General features: G+C 43.0%; 1 protein-coding gene and 1 long non-coding RNA gene across 3 annotated transcripts; one reads left to right on the forward strand and one right to left on the reverse strand.

Annotated features, from left to right (window-relative positions):
* Nucleotides 1–278: 278 nt before the first annotated feature.
* On the forward strand, nucleotides 279–3,222 carry LOC307212708. The gene is made up of 2 exons (XR_013837127.1): nucleotides 279–1,795; nucleotides 1,835–3,222. It is a non-coding gene; the product is annotated as an uncharacterized lncRNA (long non-coding RNA).
* On the reverse strand, nucleotides 2,759–27,027 carry BTBD3 (BTB domain containing 3). 2 transcript variants are annotated; one of them, XM_079969911.1, is made up of 5 exons: nucleotides 26,884–27,027; nucleotides 13,461–13,728; nucleotides 12,840–12,930; nucleotides 11,962–12,080; nucleotides 2,759–7,542 (listed from the first exon to the last, which is right to left on the reverse strand). In XM_079969911.1, the coding sequence occupies exons 2-5, from the start codon at nucleotides 13,601–13,603 to the stop codon at nucleotides 6,510–6,512; spliced, it is 1,386 nt and encodes a 461-aa protein (XP_079826037.1). In that variant the 5' UTR covers nucleotides 13,604–13,728; nucleotides 26,884–27,027; the 3' UTR covers nucleotides 2,759–6,509. The 2 variants fall into 2 exon arrangements, with proteins under 2 accessions (XP_079826037.1, XP_079826036.1); XM_079969910.1 differs by lacking the exon at nucleotides 26,884–27,027 and having other exon boundaries at nucleotides 13,461–14,134.

Consider the following 27,027-nt stretch of genomic DNA (forward strand, 5'->3'; position numbering starts at 1 on the left):
AAAACATCTGGAGGGCAGAGGTTGAAGATGCCTGCTCTAGCACATGTGTCTTTTCACCCCCTCCAAAACCTACTGAATAGGTTGATTAAACAACCTGGAAGAGCACATTATGACATATGACACCACCACCATCACATGTAGGACTGTCACTGGGGTTGGGAGTGATAAAATATCATTGCCCACCCACCAACCCCATGTAGAAGAGCTTTCTGTTCATGGGCTGCAGTAAGCACCAGAACCTAGAGGGCTGCCTTATACTGAATCAGCCCATTGGTCCATCTAGCTCAGTATTGTCTTCATTGACTTCGCAGAAGCTCTCCAGGGTTTCGGACAGGGTTCTCTCCCAGCCCTACCTGCAGAAAAGTGAACCTAGGATCTTTCCCATGTTCTTCCCACTGAGGTACAGCTCCCAACCAAATTGACCCAACTCAAGTTGGATCTTGCCCAGTTGAATTCCACCTTTTGTAGTATTTACATTTCTCAAGAGTTCGAACCCACCACTCCTTCCTATCTCCTTTGCTTCGGTTTTAGCATTTTAACAAAATACTGATCAACCCATTTGTTGTTCTTCCTCAAGATGGAACTTATCAGGTACATCAAGCCTTTCTGATGCCCAAAGTCCAGAAAGTATTACTGCAAATTTATTAAAGTTTCAGAAGCACACCAGGAAACAGTGTAAGAACCAGTTCAATTTTTATTTGCCTTTTAAATGTGATTATACACATTCATGTGTCTACTAAAATTCTGCACTGTTACATTAAAGATACAGTACGATAACATTCAACTTGAGGTACTTCATATTTATATATATATATCTGTCCTTCATAAATAATGCCATCGGTTGCTATAGTCAAGCACTGCTCCAAGCACAACTAGACGCAGTTGTCTTTGAAATAACAGAGTTTTAACATTTAAAAAAATCAGTGCAATAAGTACTGTAGAAATTAGAACATTTACTTAAATACTATGTCAGATATGCTTAAAGTATATTACACCACAAATCCAGTTAACAGCTTCCCTTACTTCTTCCAGCTCGCCATGCAACAAGATGTTAGGCGTAATTTAAACAGCATCTATAATATTTTCTCACATCTCAGGCTCTGTTCCAGATAAATATGTCTGGTACTTTAGAAGAATAAACCAAAAAATACAGGAATTCATACATTTAGGATATTGACTTTCTATTTAAGGGTACAAAGCTCTCATTTGGAAACAATTCTACAGACATCCCCAGCTTCCAGTCGATTGATGCTGGCAGCCTTATAGTTCAATCCACAAACCATTTAAGGCAACATACATTGATTAGAATGAATCCAACCTAACATGGGTAGATACAGAAAACAGGATTGACTCAATGCCATTTGGGTAAAGCCTTTCATTGATAGTGGTGGTATGATCACCAGCAGATACTTTTAAATAGCACTATTAAAATATGAATGCCAATAATATAATTAGTGTTAATGTTAACAGATAGCAGCAGTTGTGGGGCACTTTATGCATTTAAGAGACAAATGCATAGTCCCCCTGCATGCAAGGACCTTGTATCCACAGAGATGTGCCTCTGTGCATGTACAGAGATTCCTCACTGCATACCCTTGTTCATGTAAGGGAACAGCAAAGTCCACACACAGCCATTTATGCATTTCAGAGATGCTGAATGACGACCCTGTAATTGTTTTTTTATTTGGCATATTTCACTGGGCATTCTCTTCTATTTGTTCTAAAAGTGACGTAGGTATTCAGGCAAAAAGCACTTTTGTTAATCAGCAGTGGGGGGAAACTCAACTCCTTAGACGTTTCCTTATCCACAGGAAGCTGTCCTCTACAGAGTCAGACCACTGGTGCATCTAGCTTAATAGTATACACTGACTGGCAGCAGCTTTAGTTTCAGATGGTATGTGTGTGCATTTCTCAGATGCTGGAGATTGAACCTAGAGGCTCTTGTATGCAATCTACTGTGCTCTAACCCCCTGCCCCATTCAAGAAAGTAACCAGAAGCCTTAGGACCACAATTTCTGCTAGCACATTGGGACTTTCCAATGTGCTCTCCCCAAATCTTCTCCAGGGGTTTGGGAGAATCCTCAGAATGGCATGCTGAGGAAGGGGAGATAGCTCTGTAAAGCAAGCAGAAAGGTTTGTGCTGATGGAACAACAGCCTTAGTCCTACTTTGAATACAACACCATGGAGATCTTGCATTCAACCAAATGCAGTACCACACATTACTTTCTATCTGGGGATGGTTTGCACCTGCAAGACTCTTTACCAGGTTGCTCCCTGGAGAGTAACAACTGACCAGGAACTAGATCAACGTGGACAATTCTGAAAGGTACAAAAACCTCCTTCATAAAATTGCTAGTTGCATGGTTAAAGTGCCACTTTAGGTAGCACATTTCATTTGGCTGAATTTTCTGGTGTTATCTACAGAACCAACTCTGAAATCCTCAGCTTCTGCAGCATACTCGGAAAATGCGGACTTCCCCATTCTTTGTGTGTTCCCTCCTTATCAATATATTAGCATTCTGACTTTTCGTTTTGATCCCATTTATACTTTTTCTCAGTCACACATCTGAGCAGCTTCCCCAAGGAGGTGCTCCTGGCCCTGTCACTACTCACTTTTAGATGAGCAACAAAGGCAATTTTATTACAGCAAGCTTTTGCAGCATGCCTTCATTTTTCACCCTTCCCCTGCCAGATTATCCTATAGTTTTTAGTGCTTTTTATTGCTTTGCCATTTTCTACATATTTTTATACTTTATGTTGTGCATTCTTTTTATTTTGATTACAAGCTGCATTGAATATGCCTTAGAAAGGCATGGTACAGATGCTGACAATAAAAATAATTCATACTAGAAGTGGCCCAAGTTTAATAGTAATTTTAAAGGCATTTTAACTGAAAACCTCCGAAAGTAGTGCAATGCACACTTTAAATTCTACTGTCTAAAGCTGTAATTCTGTGCATGCTTATCTGGAAGTAAGACCCACTGAACTCAGTGAGATTTACTTCTGAGTAGACGTGCACAGGAGTTCATTGTGAGACACGTAAAATAATGTACACCAAGCAGAATACAAACACCCAATCATTTTGGAAGCATAACTTAGTTCTCTCCTGTATAATCTAAAAGCAGGGAAGGGTGCTTTCATGAAAGCTGTGAAAGTATTTAGCTCTCATGGTTGCAGAGATAATTTTTAAACACCTCTGCAGTATGTGCCTTGAATGCAAATCAGTTTCAAAATATGCTTTAAAATATTGTCCATACTAAGACAAATTTAATACTATTTAAACTCTGAACTCATCTCTTTTTTCAAGGAACACATGGGGAAGGTCCAGGCCTCTTGATCAGCTTAAGTGACTCAGTTGCAGAAGACACATGCTAACTTTTATGCAGCAAGCTATGCCTCCCTTATCTTAAGAGTAAACCAATATATTGCTTAATTTTTATATTGGTTTAAGACATGCATTTTTTGTATCCGACAGCACACCTCATTGACATTACCCTTGTACAGTAAAGGAGATGGTGCACTGAAATGTACCATCAAAAAAGGATTGCAATTTACCACTGCAAACTGGTTTAAGAACTGCTCATAGTGGTAGGCAAATGATACTCACTTCTGCTTTCAGGTTCAAACTGAATAAGCGCCTGTCACTTTGACAAACAAGGGAAGAGGGACAGAAGGACGCCCCTTTTCAGGGGAGGTTGAGCTATGCATTCCAAAATCAGGGGCCGCCTAACCTAGCCCTCTTTCTCCCCAGCACTACACCCAACTAAACCCAGTTACTTTCCCCCATGGAAGTGAATGGCAAGACATTCACGCTTAAGGGAAATATAAAGTGCTACACTCGGAAACCATTCTGGACCTCATGACAGCCATCTGTTTCAGTGGGGCATTAAGTAAAAGCAGCAGTGTACATATGCCATCTAGAGGCCAAGAGGGCACAGGGCATCAAAAACCACACATGACCCTAGTCTGGAAACTGGCTTTTATAGGATTGCTAGTAGGGGAAATAGCATTACTTGCTCAAACCATGCAATTCCGTTGTGACTCTTATTTGAGGTTCATGAAAAAGCATGGGGAAGCATCTGCAGGAGCCCCCCCCCCTCCCAGCACATTATGCACAGATTATTCATTCTCATTTCTATCCTGCCCTTCCTCGGTGCCCTGCCACCAATTTCATCCTCACAGCATCAGTGTGAGGAAAGTTAGGCTACGCGCACCAGAGAAATTTTGTGACTGAGCAGGGCTTTTACCTGGTTCTCCCTGGTATGCGCCAGCCACAATGGTTCTTGAGGATACCATCAGGTACATCTGATCAGGAAGCAACCCCAATACAACATGAGAGCATTTATATGCTTCTGTTTTACATCATACCGTTTGAAATAATTAAAAAGGCAATAATAACATTTTCCCTTTAAGAATAGCATCTGTGTTTTCCTTTATATTATACACATCAGAGAAAACACTGCATTTGACGGCTGGATTTTCTCATGCCCAATCCACCATATTTTAGATTCTTAATGGCACTTAAAAGACTACTAGAAGCCAGGATTCCAGCAGGTTAAAATATTCAGAGCAAGCACATGAATAGATAATGTACCATATTGGTGGGTAGAGAGGTGGGAGAAACATTTATATAGTTATATCAGTGTATAGATTTAGTGTTGGGTAGGTACACTCCCACCTTAAACAATGTAGCAGGAAGCATTCATGCTTACTTTACTGAATAAATCATATTCTTAATTTAAAGCAAGGGGAGTTGAAAACTTTCAAGCAGCAACTTTCAAGCAGAGACAAGTGTTGCCTACTTGAAAATGTGCCTTTTATTATTTCATGAACATGAAATTGCTCTGTATCATTCAGTTATGCTTATTTCCTTTCATTTTTACTACCACCCAGCCTGCAGCCCTTTCCTGCCAAGAACACAGATGGTTCTACAGGAAGCCTGACAACCAATTTAAAATAGGAGAGGAAAAAAATGCTTCTGGTCAATGAAAAACTGAACTTCAGATCTGAATGAAGATCAAATTAAAACAGGGGAAATCTAAGTCACTAATGTCCCCTTTTCAGAAAATGCTGGCAGTTACCAATTTCATTACAATCACACAAAAATCAAAACTTCCTATAAAATGAACATATACATGTTTTAGAGATGCGCCTTAACAGGCGTTCTGTGCAGTGTGGTAATGAATGCTACTCAAAGCAACCATTTACAGCTGTGCTAAAAAGCAGCTCTAAGAAGAAAAACTACAAACAGCATCCACGCCAGCCATGTTACTATCTGATCCTAAACAGTACGTAGTTAGGGGGATTCTGAAAGCCAAGAAATCTGGGCATCTTTTAAAAAAAATCACAGATCTGGGGCATCTTTAAAAAGCAAACATGTGGGTGAATATTTAAGTACAACTGCATTTTGTCCAACCTGCTATTTGGATATTGACTCAGAAATGGAGAAGTCTTTGAAATCTACTTGCTTCTTGCTTCTATCCATTTATCTGTCAAGTTTGTCAATTTCTGAACTATCCATAGCAATTTAAAGTAATATAATACTACAAAAATGCTATTATTATTATTTTACTCGGGTGGTAAAAGTAACCCCATGCCAAAAAGTTTTCAACTGCCTTTGGAAAAAGAAAAAATAGTCACTAGGGATTTGCTCCTTTTCTACGGATCAGAAAATTGTGGGAAAGGGACTGGACCCATAAAGGGTGACTACAAAGGCTTATTAAATGGGGAAATGCTTTATTAAAAAGAAATGGGTCCGTGAGGCACTGCCATGGTGAAAACACCATTCATTTCAATGCACTAGCTGGACAAGCAGGGGTTGTTTTGTGTCTCAGGAGAAGCTTGGGAGAATGGTGTTGAAGAAAGTAAGAATCTACTGTGCATAACCCACTTTGCTCCTTGAGGAGACTTACTTTCCTTTGTAGACATTCTCAATGCACCAGTTCATCCCAGTGGTCCATCTCAATTAACACAACTTCCCAACATCTGATTAGCACATGCAGGAAGACCAAACTTGTCTCTAGCAAAACTGATTTTGTGTGAATTGGTGGTGTTGCTGCCAAATCAGCCTCCAGTGGAAGTGTGAGGGGGTGTCCGTTAAAACAAACAGTGAGATGTTTGAAAAGCCTATGGCATGGAGGAAACAAAAATAAATAAATCAAAAGAACAGGAGAAAGTAGCAAGTTAAAAGGGTAGGTGGGAAACAGCATGGAGAAGAACATCTATTTCCTTTCTTTCACACAAAAAAGGCCATCTCATTTGTGGTAAGGCTGTGAAACTCTTGACTTTTATAATTTGCTCATTTGCTTGTTCCTGGGAGCTCCCAGTAAAAAGAATTTTACACTTAGGCTACAAAAGTACAGCAAGCATTAAGCTGTTCACTGCATTCAGGAACATATTACCTGTACTGATCACATATCTGCAGACAGCAAGGTAAGTATCAAACAGGTCTGGACCAGACATATACACCATAGAACAGCACTCTCCGTGTTCTGGAACCTATCTTCTTTCAGGCATAAAAGATAAGTTCTGGAATCTGCCCCCCCTGAACCCCAGTGCCATTGGTACTGTCTGAAGAGCACTGGAACTGCACAGTTACTTTGCCGCACTGAACTTCTGTCATCCCTTCCTGTCCAAAATAGCTGAGTTCATTTCCATCCAGAATCACACTAGCTGTGTAAAAGGTATCTGGTTCGATCTGCACGGGGTACTCAAACCACACTGGGAAAGTGTTGCTAGATCCGTCAGAGAAGTACTTGCTCAAGTTTTGCCCTAGGATAACGCCTTGCCGTTTGAGTTCAATCTTGGCACTGTATTCGGCCGATCCACAGCTGGAGCCATAGAGCCCGAAGCCAGCAATGAACACTCTTTTGTCAACAGCAAACTGTATGCTGTCACAACGGCCCCTGTAGCGCCACTGGTTGCTGCGGTAGGCACAAGACTGGAAGCGGTGGCAGCGTTGCGGGACAAGGCCTTTCCGGGCATTGCTCACAAACTGCAGCTCTGGCTTTTTGGCAGCCGTGTACCAAAGGAAGATATCGTTTGTTTCATTGAGGGTCAGGATGCCGGACTGAGCAGCACCATTTGCAAAGTCATCAAGCGCCATCGTAGGGATGCGGATGAGATAGAGGGCCTTCCCAAGGACTTTGCGCTTGTTTTCTATGCTGGCAGGTAGCTCTTGGCGTTGACACTCTACTTCGGCCCAACTGAGAGCAGCTTCAAAAACCACAATTTCTTTGGCATTCAGGGTCTCCCTCTGGAGGATGCTTTCGAGTGTTTGAAAATCAATGTCACAGAACCCTTCTGATTTCAAAGCCAGCTCCGCCTGGGCATCAATCACTTCCCAGCAGCGCTCAGTCAGGTCTGGTTCCTCAAATAAGCAGCTCTGGGAGAGCAGTACACAAGCGTTTTTTGCACTCAGACTCGTCTCTAGGAAGTTAACACATGCGCGGGCAAGATGAGGAACGATGTACTTCTTGGCAGCGTAAAGAGTTGCCAGAACTGTATCCGCAGCCAAGTCAATTTCATCACAATATATGTATCTGCAATAAAAGACACGCATGTAATACTGTTAACAAAACAAATGGGCGTTTTTCAAGAACACTAGTAGTGAAAGACACATGTATGATAAAACACTAATATAGTTGTTCAGGAATTATTTGCAAAATCTGTTCCGGAAGTCCGTTCGACTTCCAAAATGTTTGGAAACCAAAGCGTGGCTTCTGATTGGCCACTGAAGCCCCGTTGGATGTTCAGCTTCCAAAAATAGTCCGCAAACCGGAACACTCACTTCTGGGTTTGCAGCATTCGGGAGCCAAAACGTTTGAAAACTAATCTGTTTGAAAATGAATGTACAAATGTACTGAATTCGCCAACAAAACATGTGGTAATTACCATTGGCTTAGGTAGCCAGTAAAAGAGCCGACATATTTATGGAAGATCGCTCTCTCTAAAATGCTTATTCACTATGACTAGTTAAATTGATTATTCAGGTTCAATGGCTGTGTCTCTCTGGATACCAGCTGCAGACAATGGAGGGGCTGTTTGTGGGCTTCACCAGGGACTGACCATTGTTGGAAAGGATGGTGGTCAACTAGATGGACACCCTCATCCAATCATCTACAGAGTTTCTGACAACTAACATTGCAATCGGATCACTCAAGGGAAGTGATCAAAGTACTCCAGAGAACATCTTCCACAATCCATTCCACATAAGATTATGGGGCAGATTGTAGTGTACCTGCAATAGATTGTTTGGGGATCTAGCTGGGTTCTGAAGCCAAACTCTTTCAGGTTGGGATAGCCCCCCTAAGAAGCTGATAGGCTGTCTCCCAAGTGAACTCACAGCATACTCCAAAAATGCACATCCAGTAGTACCCTTAGTTTCTCCTGCCTATTCTCCTCCAGCTCCCAAGCACAATGAAGAAGAAGAAAAGGAGGCATTACTCGAGCACAAGAACAAGGCAAAGGTACTTCTCTTTCAATCTGGTTTGTTTTGCATACTGCATGCAATTCATGCTGAACATTCAACCTGACCACGATGAAAAGAGTTTAGAGCAGCCATATATGTATGACTTGCAGATCACAATTGGAAACCTAGTAATTTCTAGCAAAGTTAATTATTTGGAGGGAGGGAAGTAGCACAAACTGGTTTTGATCTGGCAGTGAGGCAAGGGAAGGAGGACGAAGGTAGTCATGACATCGTTTAAAAGCCATTTGTTGCTGGGGGGGGGGGTGGCAGAATATTTTGAACCGTATTTGTGAAGCTTTGATGTCAATTTCACTTAAGCTCTTGTTTAAAAGATTTGTGTTTACTTCTTTTGATTTTCCCTATGGGGCACTAGCTGCTCATTTACAAGGCAACCATAATCTCTCTTGGATGCACAATGTTTTAACACGTACTTCTAGCCCTTGGGATTTTAAGTGTCAGAAAGAATACAGCATAGAAGACAGCACTTAGGGATGTTAAATATCTAACGTGCACAGCTATTATAAACAGTAGCAACAGGCTAATTTACCTGTGGTCTTTTTAAAATGAAACTTTTATAACAATGAAATTGCTTTGGGGATTTTTGGTGGATTAAAAGCAACTGTCAGACAAAAGCTCCGACTGTTTAAGTGACACTTACCATACATAGAAATGATAACTAATACTTTAAGTAAAATGCATATTTTCCTTTTATGTTCAGGGCAAATGTGCACATCACCAGTGTAGAGGTTTTATGCATTCAAAACATGATATATAGAAACCAAGTAGGTTTTAACACCACAAATTTAAACATATTGTACACATATTAGAAACCAGGGGCCTAATTATTTTTCTATTAAAATAATTTTAATCCTACTCTTCAACAGAAAACAGTCTCACAGAGTAGCTTACAAATATCAGTAAGTTATGTTTTAAGCCACTTTACAGATTTACCTTTTGCTGTACCTTGCCTAGATGTGGTTAAATGTGTCTTTAATGGGCCAGTTTTCAACCCTGCAAATAACACCAGGCAGTTTGGTGTAAATCTCCCCAGCTGCAGTCCCAAGGAAAATCCCTGCTCCACCCTGATTTTGGATATTTCCCCTACAAAACAAATACCAGCCTCAGAAGAGGGACCTTCCTCAGGACTGTTATCAGGAGATGAAAGAGTTAAACATCTTGTATAGTTTGGTCATGAACTAGGACAATAAAGTACACCAAAGCCTACTGTAACAGCCATATTTTTCTTTAATTGCAAAAATGTCTGGCTCCTAATTTTAGAGATGCTTTTTAAAAATTGCCACAGAAAGATAATAAACTGGTTATCACCAAAAGAAAAAAATCAAGACTGGAGATAACAGTGACCTGGTTTGCACTCTTCCCTTCTTTCTTCTCTCCTGGCACACCTTAGCTATGGATAGTGAAAACATGGTATTTCCATTGTGATGTTTCCGCTGCTACCCTATTTTGACAGGGTAAATGTCCAGCTCAGTGTAAATGTTGAGTATTAAACATGTTTTCATTAGGATGAATCCACTCGTCTTACTCTTAAATCCGTGTTTCCAGAACTGTGCACACCAAGAGTACAATCAAGTGCACAGCAGAACACACACAAGCATCTACTGAAATCAAAGGCCTATTGAAATCAAAGGTTGTGAAGTGCCCTTAAACCTGTATTAGACTGTGCTCTGTTTGAGTATGCTTCCTAGTGCCTGCATTTAGGAAGATATAAACTCTTTCCACTGTAGAGCTGCATCAAGCAGTAAATCCTTTTTTTCTGGATTCAACCGAAGATCCCATATCTACCTAAGGCACTGCTGGTATTTATAACCTGAACATATCATACTATTCACCTGACAACATCCCATTTGCATCAGGACGTAACACCTATATTTAAATACTGCAACCTTCGCAGTTTGACAGATCTAGCCACAAATGACGACACAACTGCGTCTTGCCGGTTCATACATGTCATCTCCTTTCTTTGAAGCTCTTCACACATTCGTGTGCTGACTAACCACAGCTACAAGCAGCAAAAGCACCCTAAGGAAAAGTTAGAAAGTGCCCTTCACAATCGCCAAGGCAATCCAGACCGGAGACTAATATTTAGCAGTTACATGGTCAGGCAAAGCTTGCAGGGGGATTCAATGGCACAGCGAAAGGATTTTTATAATATATAAGCACACATATAAAACAGTAACAGACGACACAGAGAAAAACGATTATTTTTTAATAAGAAATGCTAGATGTTTCCAAATACACATTCCAAATTAAATCCTGAGTTAATGGGCAATCATTGTTAGAAAGCAACTTGCTCTTCCTTACTTCCCACTAATCATGCAAGAAAAACAAGCCAGGTGGAGGGAGAAATCACCTCCCCCCAAATGCATGTCCTTTCTTCAGTTCAAGTTTAAAATGCAGAAACAGCATTTAAGAAAATACTATTATTTTTAACATTTGAAAATTCATCCGGCCTATAAGAAAACGTTATCATCAGTGACTGCATTTCAGAAGTTTACAGCATCATCAGAAGCTGCGCTTATCAGGAATAAAAAGGAATTGTGTTGTTAGAAAAAGGGGTAGCACAATCAAATGCAGACCTGGTTCACCTGTAATGCTAAGCCAACTCATGGTTTATTGGGAATGAGGAAACATGTGAGATCTCAGTGTGAAGATTGTGTCCCATGGTTCATCTTGCACCAGACAAACCACCCGCTGCAACCAAGGTTTGTTCTCATGCATTGACTCACTGAAGTGAGTCAAACCATGACCCTGGATCGTGGAAGGAAGACTAAGCCAAACCATGGCTTAGCCCCAGGAAGCATGACAGCAGCAAGACTGAGATAGGATTGTTGAGGCTGTGATCTTCACTCTGGAGACTTGCATGCTTGCTCAGATTTGCTAAGCCATGGTTTGGCTTGGTGTTGCATCTAAAACGGGCAACAGTATATTAGTAGTTTGGAATCTTTCCATTTCACCCTGTTTTAAAGCTCTTCCTTTTTATATTCAATTCTTTATAAAGTATATGAAAAAGCAGCTTGACCAATGTGACCTACTGACTAAATAAATATGCAGGAGATGGAGGCGGGGAAGGGAAGTGAGGGATTATTATTAATAAAACAACAACAACAACAACAACAATACCCCACCCATCTGGCTGGGTTTCCCCAGCCACTCTGAGCGGCTGACAGCATATCTAAAAACATAAAACATGAAGCGTTAAAAACCTCCCGATACAGGGCTGCCTTCAGATGTCTTCTAAAAGTTGTTTAATTCTTTATCTCTTTGACATCTGAAGGAAGGGAGGGATAAATAAAATATTCATTTTTAAAAGTCCTATAATTAGCACACAACTACAGACACCGTATCCGTAAGCTAATGAGTGTGTTTGCACATCAATTCTTTCTTTATGACGACGCCTAACTTTTTAACTGTGGCATTACTAGATCAAGTACAAACAAATTCACTTCCAGCAATGAAGAAGGATGCTTACTTCAGCATAGCGAGGAAAGCAGCAGGCTCCACATCTGGTATACGGATTTCATCTTTGTCCTCAGCAAGCTCTCCATAAAACATTGCATGGAATACAGAGCTTCCAACAGCTAAGACATACTGTTCAAAAAGGGAAATATTATTTCATGCTTTAGAACAAAATTCATCGCCAACAGAAAAGCAGAAATGTGGCAGCGCCACAGTGAGCATTAAGAATGAAGCCATGAAGGCAATCAACAATAATGAGAGCATGGCATGGCTTCACTTTGCACTCTGAATTTTTAAAGCAAAACTCACTAAGGGAATCCTGGAGAAACCCCATCCACAACCCTTGAACAGACTGCTATTCTAATACATTGCTACCCCCACTGGGAGGCAGTGTGTTGCAGTGTTTCAGAATGTTATATGTGGAGGCCTGAGATCAAATTCCCACTTATGGGGTGACTTTGGACCAGCCGCCATCTCAGCATAACCTACTTCACAGGGTTGTTGTGAGTTTTTAAAAGGAGGGCAGATTGGTGGAAGGATAGGATAATAATGTCATAAATCAGTAAAACAAGATTTTGGAGGGGGTAATATTGTACTGCACAGTTGAGGAACATGTGAAGTCCCTACTACAAGTCCCATGCCCAACGGCTAGCATGGCTGGGAACTGTGGTCCAGAAACAGACACAGATTTTCCCAACCTTGTATTACAGTAGCAAAGATATTTAACTGGAGGGGAAACCGCTAAAGCATTTCACCAGGCAAAGATGCTTAAAAGCTTCCATAATTATGTCAGTTCCAGTACCCAAGCCTCCCACACTAAGTAACAATGGCAACGGTTGATGTTCCCCTTGCTTTTCCCATGTCAGATCTAGTAATGCAGCTGTTGCTTACTTTGTGTCCTGGCAACCGCTGGGTCCCACCTGGTGGACCAACCACAAAATGAACATCTGCCATCAAGTCATTGTTGAACATTACTGCATTTCTACAAACAGAGGCAATAAGTTATTTTAGGGTTTCAGCATCCCAAACGTGCAATTCAGCTCCTTATAATATTACAATCTTTCAAGAGCAACCAAGAAAACACACAAACACAAAGTGAGAAAGAAAACAGTCCTTTTTGAAAAAAGCAGAACAGATTTTAAATGACTTTAATAATTATTAAATGTACCAAGGTACGGCCTTTTTTTAATAAAAAAAAAAGTATGACACTGCAAGAAAAACTTAGCAAGAACTTTTGTAAAAGTAAAAATGCTAAACTGTGTGATCAAATATGAAGATTAATACGGCGTGAATGTGCCTTCATGACAGAAGAATGCCTGAGAGGTTAAATCAAGGCAGCCTGCATGCAAAAATATTCTTCATTATCAGGAGAAAAAATAACAACTGCACAAGGGGAAAGTAAAATCATTTCCCCTTCTTTGAGCACTGCCTAATGGGAAGGCATGCTGTCTCACTACAGACTGCCACTGAACTGAAAAGCACAATTAAGAAACCATTTCCCAACTTGCTTACCTTTCTCGGATGGTGGGGTACAGTCCTTGCCAGTTTGGAGCTGGGATGATGTTGTTGTTATTGATGTTTTGCTGGTGGTATTGCTGGACAGCAGTGGTGTTACTGTTCGCCGGCTTCTTTCGGGGGAAAATATCAGCAGCCATCTTCTTCTTCTTTTTAGTCTTCAAGGTAATGATTTCATAGCAAACTGGAGGTAACTTGCTGCTGCTGCCACCACTGCTACTGCTTGCCTTCTTGGAGCTTTTCTTGGACCTGTTCTTAACTGTCTCTGGAAGCATCAAGAAGAAGGTGAGACATTTCATGTTCTTTCCCTTGTCATCTACCATGAGTATCCTTGTCTGTGTAATCAGATAGCCTAACTACGTAGAACAGAGGCAAGCAGAAGGTACCGAACACAGAGCTGCAAGGCTGAGATTGTGTGCTTCTTTTTCCAGCAAGGCAAGGTGACCTTTTTTCCAGTATGCTGAATTAAGATATTAGCTTTTTAAGTTTGATCCAGTACTTGATCTGTCAAACTCCTCCCCATCATGACTCCCAGCTTCATTTGCTTGCGAGAGAGCTTTGTTGTGTGGCAAAACAAAGTAGGAGAGCAAGATATGCTGCTGCTGCTGCTTGCTTGTCAGCTGGCGCGAGTTGTGTGTTGAATGGATCTGAGTGCAGGAGGTGTTAGAGCCCTGCAGATGGAGTCAGACAAGCAGCGTTCTGAGCCAATAGCTGAAGTCACAAAGAGCGATTGGACCAGCAGCACAGCGACACAGTGTGCATATAGCTCTAATATTAAAGAGCCGGTGGCTGCACTCTCATTTAATGATCGGTTTAAGTAGAAAGGCAAACCGTTCGCACAAAGTAAATGATACAAATGTGTGTGTTTTCTATTGGTCCTTGGCTAATAATTTCCCCTTGAAGCCATACCAATTTTCAAACAGGAACATCATTTTAAAGAACCCAAGAAAATAAAAATGATTGTGCCTCACCACCACCAACAAAATCCCGAGAAACGTTTGCAAGCAAGGCAAAAAGGGAAGTGAACAATATACTGCATTTTTTCCTGTAAATTATTTCCCGTTATAACTGCAAATGTTAAATTGGATAAATTTAGTATCCAAATTAAAGCAGATTAACTTGCAGCATAAAAATGGACTGATACAGTTTAACAGTCGCTCTCCAGTGCAGTTTATACTCTGGAGCTTAATGAATAGAGATGAGGTCACCGCATTAGCTTTTAACTCACTACGTTTCCTGAGAACATAACAGACCTTGATAGACATCCCAAATCACTAAGCAAAGGCTAATTAGGCCAAATTACACCACTGGTGATTGCACAGTTACAGCAAAACTTCCATATGTGTACAAGAAATATACAATATCAAATTAGACATGAATTTAAATTGTTTAAAGAGAGAGACACTTCTTGCATTTGAAAGGGTCTAAACTGAAGTAATTATGGTTTACTATGTGTTGGCATGTTGCTTAATGCATCCCACCAACTGGATGTGTTGCAAGTACAGGATCTGGTGTTAGCCTCCTCCCTGGCATAAAAGTGCAGCTCACCCCTTCCTTTAGAGCTTGGATCCAACTCTGCTTCCTGTATTAATACATGTACAGCTCCCCTCCCTCAAAGCAGAGTGAGTTGGGTGAGTAGGAAGGGGTATTGCAAACACTTTGCACTGTACCCAAAGGGCTGGCAGGTTTCAAGCTTTCAGGTGTGTAGGTGTGTGTGTGTGTGTGTGTGTGTGTGTGTGTGTGTGTGTGTGTGTTACACCTGGGAATGGAGAGCTAACACTTTTCAAGCCAAATTGCTGACAGAGGGGAGAGTGTGTGACGGCAGTGCATGTGTAACTGCGCTAGCTGTGTCAGTGTGGTGGCCACATCCGTTTTCTGGTTTACAAATGTGCCCTTGGTCTCCACTCTGCGGGTGCACCATGAAGGCCAAAATGCCACACAGATTAGCAATGGATAAGCAGTCCCACTCCGTCGCCAGAGTTGCCCTGAAAATATTACCATTACTCAGCAGTGCCTTATGTACAACGCGAATAGTGCTGTGTCATACTACCATAATTCAAATCTTACGTCCTGCTGGTGCAGGAGCACATGCTGAATGCCCCCCATCCTTGCAATTTTAGGAAGAGTGCTTTGTATTACAGGGGTGTATGCATTTTTAGTAGGTTGGGCCTAAGTTCAAAGTTCTAAATATCTGGCAACATCCCTGAGCTCCTACAAGAATTACTGCATCAAATACTACCGTATTTTTCGCCCTATAGGACACACTTTTTCCCCTCCAAAAATGAAGGGGAAATGTGTGTGCGTCTTATGGGGCGAATGCAGGCTCCTTGGCTTCAGCGATAGCAACGCGAAGCCTCCGAAGCCTGCGCTCCGGAGGCTTCGCGTTGCTTCCGCTGAAGCCAGGAGAGTCTGCTCTTTGAGGCTGGCGGTGGGGAAAGCAGCGCTTCCCCCATCGCCAGCCCCAGAGGATGGGGGGCAGCGGGGAGGCACGCGACGCCTTCCCGCTACTCTCCAACCCTCCTGCGGGCTTTTGCGAGAGATGGGGGAATTCCCCCACCTCCCGCAAAAGCCGCGCACTCTTTAAAGGGGCTCTGCGGCTTCTGCTGGCTTTTCGGGGGGGGGGAATTCCCCCACCTCCTAGAAAAGCCCGCAGGAGCCGCGCACCCTTTAAAGAGTGCGCCGCTCTTGGGGGCTTTTCCCCAAGGAGGGAGAAGGGACTGACTGGCCGAGTCAGTCCCTTCTCCCTCCTGCGGGCTTTTGCGGCAGATGGGGGAATTCCCCCACCTCCCGCAAAAGCCGCGCGCTCTTTAAAGGGGCTCTGCTCTTGGGGGCTTTTCTCTTGAGGAGGGAGAAGGGACTGACTGGCCGTTTCAGTCCCTTCTCCCTCCTAGTCGAAAAGCCCGCAAGGGTCACGCTGGGCTCCTGTGGGCTTTTGCGGGAGGTGGGGGAATTCCGCCACCTCCCACAAAAGCAGGGAGAAGGTCTTGGAGTAGCGCACAGGCTGCGTGCAGCCTGTCCACTGCTCCCAGAGCTGCCGGGGGGGGGCGGGAATCATATTTTTTTACTTGATTCCCCGCCCCCCGCCCCGAAAACTAGGTGCGTCCTATGGGCCGGTGCGTCCTATAGGGCGAAAAATACGGTAAATCTGATTATGGGAGAGAGGAAAGAAACTTAACACTAGAAAGAATTCACTGGTTTTGGGGATGCCCCGTTTAAGACCCTAAATGTGTTTGGTTTGGGAAGAGGAGAGACTTCAATTAACTTCAAGCCAAAGAGAGAGTTAATTTAAGATGGATTCAAAAAGGATCTGATACTATACCTTGGAGGGCAAAATACATGGTTTGGAGGGTCAAAGGCTTGCAGAGAATGGATCTCTGATAAAAATGACAACTAAAAGCACCGCCAAATGGTGCACACAGACCATGTTCCATATTTATTATTTATTTAATTTCTATATCACCCTTCATCTGAGGATCACAATATAAACAAAATATCTAGCCCATAAAATATTTTTCTTAGCCTTATATGGGTAGGCAGTCTTAGCTAGATTTTCTTAGCACAAGCAAGGGTGATGCATCAGTGGATGGTTTTGTTCAATCCAGAAATGTGTAATTATGTGTTATTAAACTGTTATATCTATCTATAGATATAAATATAGATATACGGATATAGATATAGTAAGGGTTGTCATGTCTTAAAGTATTTACAAGTATTCCAATATACAATAATTTTCTAGTAAAGCTTTGAACATGCTTGAATATATGTTTTGAATGAAAAGTGCACTTTATTTTTTTCCCTTTTCAAATATTTTAGTTCAACTAATCTGGACTACTGTATTTTTGTCCCAGTTATTCATACAGCATATGTAATTTGTTTACTAACTCTTAAGGCAAACATGCTAAAGGAGATCTCCACTGATAAGGGCAAAAGGGGGGGGGTCACTTCTTTTTCTGCTGCTTTTTTTAACAGGAAAGCCCACACTGCTATAAGCCCAATATTAGTCATCATGAGTGCCAGGAGCTTTCTGGGACTCCTTAGGTAGAAAGTATTTCTCAGTTTAACTGTCTAGGGAATTCTGCCCCCAACCACAAAATAACTCTAAATAAGCCATTTGTGTACGGTAGCATTTGGTTCCCTCTGTCCAGACTGACTTCCTCTTAGGCATCACTGTTCTTTTTTTAATTTGATCCTCATTCTGCTTCCTTCCTTTCCTGTACGTTCAGGCCCTCCCTAACAACAGTGACCTCCTATAGGAATACCCACGTCACAGTTGGAAAACTAAAGTGTCACAAAGATGGAACCCTTCAGGACTGAAATTGCATATAGGACTAATTAGTGTACAGTCATTTTGTTCCACCAGACAGCTTTAAATGGAATGGAATAATATTTTAAGTTTCCCTGCTACGCTGTATGATTTTACCAGTATGGCAATACTTATTTTCCCACTGTGCATTTGACAAAATTACCAAGAAACGTTTAGAGTGCTAGCTATGCATAATTTGCTTCTTGACAATACAATTAAGGGGAAAACACCATGATTAATCTCGGAAACAAATACAGAGAAGTGCAGGTTTAGCCCTATATAACTCTATAATGGTTATTTTCATTAAGTACTTTAAAAAAGAAATAGTCATCTGTTTCATTTAGTCAAACAACAATGGAATTGTAATTTTCCAAATCATACAACCTTACACTAGTTAACATACTTAGCGAATATATTCATTCCCATATATTTCATTAGAAGATGTTGTCAATAGAAAGACTGAACAGTATTCACATACCATATAGCAACGATAAACCTGAACGGAAACATTAAGCACTGATCACCATGTTATCAATATTTACCTATAAATCCAAACCTCAAGTCAAAGCAAACTATCAACAAATTCAACAGTGAAGTCAAGGTGGCTACAAAGCACCTAAAATGTAATCCTGAGAGCTAGGGTTAGATTTAGGATGGAAAACCTGGGTTCAAATTCACACTTGGTCATGAAATCCACTTGGAGAAAATAATAAATATCTACAAAATGGTGTCATCATCAGACCATAGTACACAGTCCTTCCCATTATTCTTGTTACCAATTAAGACAATATTCCATTGCAATTTTAAGATGAATCCCAAATGCATGTAACAGCCAAATCCTGTTGTGGGAGAGAAGAGGACACATTTATTCACTAAGAAGAAAACCCCATTGAACCCTGTGGGACTTAATGACAGTAGATACACTTAAGACTATGCTACAAGTTTTGCCTACACTATGCTTAAGTTGCAGATTAATGTTGATTTGGCACAAGTGCTCCTCGTCTGCCCTATATTGATTTAATAGACATAATCTTGTGGTATTAATGACTGACTCCATTAAATATTTAATTGCAGGGTATAACTTGCTCTTTGATTAATTGGTGGGGTTGACAACAGAACCTAGCAGCAGCCATCCATCATGTCAACATGGTGGAAAGCAGGGTACCCCCACTGGTTCTGCTATATGGCTTCACCTCTTGCTATTTTCGTTCCACTGAGTCATTATAAGAACTCTGTAATTTAAGAATTGGTGCCTGAGTTTGCTTAGTTTCCTCTTCCCTCTTTATCCCCTTTTCGTTTTGGGCTGTGTCTTTTAGACTGTAAGCGTGCAGGTGGGGAATTTCTTGTTTTTCATGATTTTATATAAGCTGCTATGGGAGTTTTTTGGCAGAAAAGTTTGGTAGATATTGCTTTAAATAAACAAAGGAACTTATTAATTTTAAGGAGCAACATCAGATGTGATTCATCAGAATGTCCCTATCCATTTGGATATAAAGCTCGTCTTCTCGTGATCTACAACTGTTTCTTGTGGAAGCCATTACTGTTATTAAGCTTATAAGAAGCAAAGGGCTACTCAATTTATATTTTTCAAACTGCTATGCTATCACTTGTCTTCTTGAATGTCTGGGAAATACAACCAGGCCTAGATACAGATTAAAAATGATCCACAGTTCACTTAAACTAACAGCCCTTGGATTGGGGGGGGACCAAATATGGCACATAATGTATCTTTTGCAGTAAAGCCACCAACCTACTAAAACTAAGATTCCCTTCTAACTGCCAGAGCAGGCAGTTGCAAACCATAGTTCATGCCACTACTTTCAAATATGGATCTTCCTACGATACTGAGACGGTTTTGAGACATTTTAACGTTTCACTCAGGCGTGTTCAAGCATCCTTGCAAACACTGAAACCATGGGTGAGAGCAGGAGTCACATACTAGCCTCATCTCTAGTGTCACCAGGCACACTGGCTCCTGTTCAGATCTTGGTGCAACTACCACAAAGGTTTAAAGAAAGTTTTGAACTGCACTCTGCTGATACCTCCCTGCTACCAGGAACCATGGTAAGAAAGGGCTCCAAATCAAGGGGAGTTTCCTAAGTGGGTTTACAGCAAAATGCACTTTAAATTCCCCTTCTAATCACACAAAGGTCTAAACAGGAGTCCACACATCTGGGAACATTGAGGGCAGGGCTTGCCAGTGTGAACATTCACATTCTCAAGTGAAACCCTGAACAACCCTAAATATCTAAATTCTTCTGTCGGGTGAAGAAACATTTAAACATGGTATTTCTTTGAGCAATGACTAATAACTTGCTGCGGAGCTGGCACTGTTACAGGCCCCACATAATACACATTCTGCAGCTGTAAGGTATTTTACTGTGGCAGCACCTACACTTTGGAACAGCACTCTCCCACTGTTGCTCCCCAGAAGAAATTAAGGCTTGGTATCATATAAATATTTAAATGAATTTAACCGACCAGTTTATAACCCTAGTTTATACTTTGAACTCTTATACAAGCAAGGAGTGGGGTTATGTCGATGACAGAAAATAAACCACACCCTGGTAATTACAAAAACAGCCCAAGAGTTCAGAACTAAATTGATTACATGGAATCTGGAAGCAGGGAAGAACTGGAAGAAGAAAACAATGTAAACTGTTAGCAACACAGAACAGTGTTTGCCAGATGCAAGGAACATAACTTGCAATGCTGTTTTAGGTCTATAGCTGTACGCTTTGATTTCTGTGATAAGCCTGGGAAAGGTTCAGAAACAGGCGATCAAAATGATCAAAGGGGTGCAGCAACTTCTCAACAAAAAAAGTTTAAAACATTTGGGTCTTACTAAGTTTTGGGGGAAAATGTGTACTGCTGGGGTGCATGATAGGGGTGTATAAAATTATGCAGGGTGTCCCATCCACTTTGTCACAGAAAATAAAATTACTATCAATTTTCTCCTCCTCTCATAACACTAAAGCCAGGAGCTAGCAAACAAAGCTGCTGGAAGTTTGAGGACAGACAACTACTAATCATGATGGCTGTGTATGGTATCTGAGGTACTATGCCTCTGAATAAGGTAAAGTAAAAAGGGATAGGAACTCTGGATGGTTACATCCACTCAAAGGCAACTATGGGGTTGCAGCGCTCATCTCGCTTCAGGCCAAGGGAGCCAGTGTTTGTCCACAGACAGCTTTCCGGGACATGTAGCCATCATAACTAAACCGCTTCTGGTGCAATGGAACACCTGACGGGAACCAGAGCGCACAGAAACGCTGTTTACCTTCCTGCCACAGCGGTACCTATTTATCTACTTGCACCGGTGTGCTTCCGAACTGCTAGGTTGCAGGAGCTGGAACAGAGCAATATGAGCTCACCTTGTCATGGGGATTCAAACCGCCGACCTTTTGATCAGCAAGCCCAAGTGATTCAGTGGTTTAGACCACAGCGCCGACCGTGTCCCAAACCTGTGAATACCACTTGCTGGGAACTGCAAGTAGGGAGAGTGCTCTTGCACTTATGTCCTGCTTATGGGCTTCCCAGGGGCATCTTGTTCACCACTGTGGGCACAGGATTCTGGCCTAGATGGACCTTTGGTTTGATCCAGCAGGGCTTTTCTTATGTTCCTAAGTTTGAATATGTGAACATCCACTAAATTTATTTATTTTTTGGATGCAAAGAGATTAAATACTGCCCTAGTTCATTGTAAGTTGCTTTTCAATTTTAGCAGGCACCACGGACCTAGCTTTAAAATGCCACGAGCGATGCAAATGTGACAGTTGGACTCCTTTAACATGCAGGTGAAAGCCTTTGCTTCATATTAACTTCATAATTTCAGGAAATTAGCAAGATTCCAATTTGCATAAATCTTCCCCATTTGTGGATGTTTTGTTCTGACTGAATGCTCTCAAGGCACGATGAATATCAAGCAGAATTTTCATTTGAAAAACTAGATTTGTAAAATATAGATCTATTATTGAATTTTTTAATATTTTAGTCATAATCTGCCTATTAATTCATTTATGAGCCAATATTTTTACTGCAATTCTTTGCCTACCTCTTTCCATTTTAAAAATGTGTACTCCATATTCATGGCTTAGCAATGAACAATGTGTTTGGTTTTCTTAACACCCTCTGTTTCCAAATGAATAGTCCCCACACACACCAGTAAGAGACAGCTCTCTGGGAGTAACAAACAAACTATTTATTAATACAATCTATATGACAAGCAGAGAGCAGTGTGCGCAGTTTAATCACTGGTGGGACCTACAAGGAAGTGGTGACATGACTGGCAGAACAATAAATATGTATTTAGTCAAGGCCTTGTTAAGTTCTTTTGGCTGCTACATACACACTACTTCTGCATTATTCTTTATTATCAACATAAATAATAATAATGTAGCATAAATCTTTAGAATCCTACTTTAAGAACCATAAACATGCCAGTGCATGAATTCAATCCATGTGTCTCTTACAACTGATGGGAAAACATGCTGGTGGAGGAATAAAAGATGCTGGAAGTTTCTCAAGGTGTCTTGGATTTGCCAAGCCAAGCTGCTTCCTATAGACAGGGGTACCCAAGGGCCAACCAGATACCTAGATTTCAGATTTCTAACACCAGGCTCAAGACTGGAGGAGGGAGGGTTCTCTAATGTGGCTGACTATCTGATGACTTCCTGCTCTTTCAAACACTTCCCTGAGATATAAATGAATGCATGCACACAAGGGCCGTAGGATACCCCAACAAAAGAAACCCACCAATATGCAAGGTTATGCTGTAACCCCCTCTGGGGAAAAGAAAGGCACTTATAATAAAGATGCAATCCAATACCCACTTACTTTGGATTAAGCCTCACTAAATGCAATTGTACTTGCTTCCAAGTAGACAGAGGTAGGATTGCACTGCAAGTTACTTAAATTGGAAAACTGCACCATATTCATTTCATGTTTACTGCCCTAGTGACTAGCAATGTACCAACCATCCAAAGATTTTGAGGCAGCATTGAAAACAATGAGAACTTTTTTCAGAAGTTGTTCTCACTGTTTTTTTCACTTGAACAACAGCTCAAACATACCATTCACACACACACACACACACACACACACACACACATATATATATATATATATAATTGACTGTCATTTCAACAACTTGAATAATGCCAATTTGGTTTAAGAACATGGATGAATTTCATATCCTCCACCATAAAAGGATATACTGCTTCTCAGTAGTGGGACACGGCCTATTCCAAGCTGGGGAAGTGGGTTCTCTGCAAAAATGCTCAGGGCCCCCTCCACCTTTCCCCAGTGGGAAAACATCCCTGCCACACTGCCCAGAGGGAGACGCAAAGCATTTAAAGGCAACAGCTGTCACCACTGCTTGCTCACCTGAATGAACAACAGAGGCAGTTGCAGGAAGCAGAAGCTGTCACCTCTGCTCTCTCTCTCTTTAGGAGGTACAGCAGTTAGGTCTGTGCATCATGGACTTAGGTCTTCTCCACCCAGAAGCAAAGAGCAAATGGGCAGAAACTGCAGTTGCGCCTTCTCTTTGAACTCCCTATGCTGCTTACATGCCTTAGTGGGCAATGCAGCAGTGAAGAAACCTGGAAGAAGCCACTGTCCTTGTTCACTTTCTATCTCTGGGTGATAAAGTCCTTGGGATTATCTGCCACATCAACCAGGAGAAGATAGCCAGTGTATGGAGGCAGCTGACAAAGCAGGAGAGGCAATACAGTGGTACCTCTGGATGCGACAGGTTCCGTTCCGGAGCCCTGTTCACATCCTGAAGCGAACGCAACCCGTGTCTGTGCATGCGCAGGTTGCGATTCGCCGTGTTTGCGCATGTCATTTTGAGCGTCTGCGCATGCGGCGAAACCCGAAGTAACGGGTTCCATTACTTCCGGGTCGCCGCAGAGCACAACCCGAAAACTCTCAACCCAAAGCTACTTTAACCCGAGGTATGACTGTAGCTGCGCAAAATATGGTCTGAAGCTCAACATCAAAAAAACGAAGATCATGGCCACTGGTCCCATCACCTCCTGGCAAATAGAAGGGGAAGAAATGGAGGCAGTGAGAGATTTTACTTTCTTGGGCTCCATGATCACTGCAGATGGTGACAGCAGCCACGAAATTAAAAGACGCCTCCTTCTTGGGAGAAAAGCAATGACAAACCTAAACAGCATCTTAAAAAGCAGAGACATCACCTTGCCAACAAAGGTCCGTATAGTAAAAGCTATGGTTTTCCCAGTAGTGATGTATGGAAGTGAGAGCTGGACAATAAAGAAGGCTGATCACCGAAGAATTGATGCTTTTGAAATATGGTGCTGGAGGAGACTCTGGAGAGTCACATGGACTGCAAGAAGATCAAACCTATCCATTCTTAAGGAAATCAGCCCTGAGTGCTCATTGGAAGGACAGATCGTGAAGCTGAGGCTCCAATACTTTGGCCACCTCATGAGAAGAGAAGACTCCCTGGAAAAGACCCTGATGCTGGGAAAGATGGAGGGCACAAGGAGAAGGGGACGACAGAGGACGAGATGGTTGGATAGCGTTCTCATAGCTACCAGCATGAGTTTGACCCAAATGCGGGAGGCAGTGGAAGACACGAGTGCCTGGCGTGCTCTGGTCCATGGGGTCACGAAGAGTCGGACACGACTAAACAACTAAACAACAACATGACTGTAGCTGCTGCCATCACAGTAATGTGGTTAGTTGTGTTGTGCCAGTCAGAAACAGAATAATAACAATAATTTTATTATTTATACCCCGCCCATCTGGGCAGCTCCCAACAGAACACTAAAAACAGAATAAAATTTCAACCATTAAAAACTTCCCAAAACAGGGCTGCCTTCAGCTGTCTTCTAAAAGTCAGATAGTTGTTTATTTCCTTGACATCTGATTGGATGTTCCACAGGGCGGGCACCACTACCAAGAAGGCCCTCTGCCTGGTTCCCTGTAACCTCACTTCTGACGGTGAGGGAACCGCCAGAAGGCCCTCAGTGCTGGACCTCAGCGTCCAGGCAGAACAACGGGGGTGGAAACGCTCCTTCAGGAGCAACAGAAAGCAACTGAGAGGCAGAAGTGACCCTAAGAACATAAACAGAGCCCTGCTGGACCAAGCCAATGGCCCATCTAGTCTAGCATCCTGTTTTCACAGTGGCCAACCAGATGCCTGTGGAAAACAAAGCCCAATACACCACATGGCACAAGGGGACATGGCAAGCTCCCTGTTACCATTGCTCCCTGTGAGCTGCAGGTACCTCTGCTCCCCTGCCTCTAAGGCAAAGGGGCTGTCCTGGGCCCAGTCCCCAGCACTCCAGAGGGAGACGATGCGGGAAAAGGAAGCAGACAAGCAGAGATGGCTCCTGCTTTGACCTGCCACATGCCCACCTGCTTTGCGAAGGAAGTGCTGTCATCGCTGTCTCTACCTTAAATGCAACCGCACACAGGAGGGAGCCCAAATCTCCAAAGATGATCCGCCTTCCACTGCCAGAAGGCTGCTACTTCTCAATGGCAGCTAGTGCGTGCTGCAGGGGTTTCTGCAGCACCAACCCCCAGTACCTCCCCTGCGGAGCTGCTGCCAGTCAGCATATACAAAAGTTAGATGGGCCAATGGTTAAATGTCTTACAAGGCAAGTTCCTACCAGTGGTAAATCATCGCTTCTGAAGTTATAGTACATTTAGCAACATATGCATATAAATCCCTTAATGTTAAGTATTATTATTATTAAGTAGCATGTCAAGGAGAAAGCTGCAGCCTTTGCCTTTCTCGGACTAGCTGCACACACAGTGACCGATCTCTCATTGGTCCAAGTCTTAACTGGCAAAAACCTTCCTCCAGGCGAGAGAACAAAAATCCCTGCAAACAAAAAAGTTTGGTGCCAAGCTAAAACATTCATTTTCAATCAGCAGATAGGAATGGGAAGGTTGTAATCTAGCCTTCTCCCCGATAGACCTTTCTGCATGTAAGAAATTGTGTGTGTGCGTGTCTGCAAATCCTATGCATAAAGGTAAAGGTAAAGGTACCCCTACCCGTACGGGCCAGTCTTGACAGACTCTAGGGTTGTGCGCTCATCTCACTCTATACGCTGGGAGCCGGCGCCGTCCGCAGACACTTCCGGGTCACATGGCCAGTGTGACAACGCTGTTCTGGTGAGCCTGCACCAGCGCAGCACACGGAACGCCGTTTACCTTCCCGCTATAAAGCGGTACCTATTTATCTACTTGCACTTTAAGGGTGCTTTCGAACTGCTAGGTGGGCAGGAGCTGGGACCGAAAGATGGGAGCTCACCCCGCCGCGGAGATTCGAACCGCCGACCATACGATCGGCAAGTCCTAGACACTGTGGTTTTACCCACCATACTTGCCCACAAAGTCCCACTGAATGCAATGCGACTTGGCTTCCTACTTGCAGGAAATTGTGTGTGCACGGCTGCAATCCTATATGCCTGGGGGAGGAAGTCCCACTGAACGGAGCTTGCTTCTGAGCAGACAACCCCAGCTTTCCACTTGCAATAAATTGCATGTGTGTGTCTGCAAATCCTAGGCATACTTGCCCAGGAAGTCCCACTGAATGCATCGGGCCTTGGCTTCCTACTTGCAAGAAATTGTGTGTGTATGGCTGCAATCTTTTTTTCCCCGGAGGGGGGGGGGAGGAAGTCCCACCGAACTGAATGGGACTTGCTTCTGAGCAGGCATCCCCAGGATTGCAGAGAGGGAGGAGGGGGGGGGAGTAGAGAGTTATCTCATCACTCAGGATCCCCACCTGCGGCCTAAGGTCGATCGGATTGGTCTTTAGGAGGAAAAACTAGGCCAAAACCTTTAAAAAAGAAGCAGTACAGCAAGGAGGGCGGGGGGGGGGGAGAGAAGAATAAGAAGAAGTGCCAAGGAAGGGATATCCCCATCGCACCCGAACTGCGGAAGGCCCGGCCCGTCTCATGCCAGCCCCCACCCGAGGTAGGACCCAGCGCCTCTCGCTTGCCCCGCTGCTAAGCCAGCCCCCCCCCCCCGCTGCCCCAGACCCGCCATTCCTCGACGGCCAGGGCCGGGCCTCTCTTCCCGCCGCCCCGGGGCCTTCAGGGCGACGGAGGGAGAAGCCGAGCCCGGGCCCGGGCCACCTACCATCGCTGCCCCCTCCGTCCTCCTCTATCCGTCGCGGGCGGCGGCGGCGGCGGCGGCGCAGTGGCTGAGGCGGGTCGCCTCCCCCCGAAGCTGAGGAGGAGACGGCGGCCGGGTAAGGGACGGCGGGGCCGGGCCGCGGGAGCG

This window comes from Podarcis cretensis (assembly GCF_951804945.1).
Source record: "Podarcis cretensis genome assembly, chromosome: 3".
Taxonomy (NCBI): Eukaryota; Metazoa; Chordata; class Lepidosauria; order Squamata; family Lacertidae; genus Podarcis; species Podarcis cretensis.

What these genes read in the sequence shown, in the direction of transcription:
- BTBD3 (XM_079969910.1), bottom strand. Translation starts at nt 13,786, where the DNA reads ATGGTAGATGACAAGGGAAAGAACATGAAATGTCTCACCTTCTTCTTG. An exon ending in TACCCCACCATCCGAGAAAG is followed by an intron (nt 12,931 to 13,460) that starts GTAAGCAAGTTG and finishes CTCTGTTTGTAG; the next exon opens with AAATGCAGTAATGTTCAACA. An exon ending in AGCGGTTGCCAGGACACAAA is followed by an intron (nt 12,081 to 12,839) that starts GTAAGCAACAGC and finishes CTTTTTGAACAG; the next exon opens with TATGTCTTAGCTGTTGGAAG.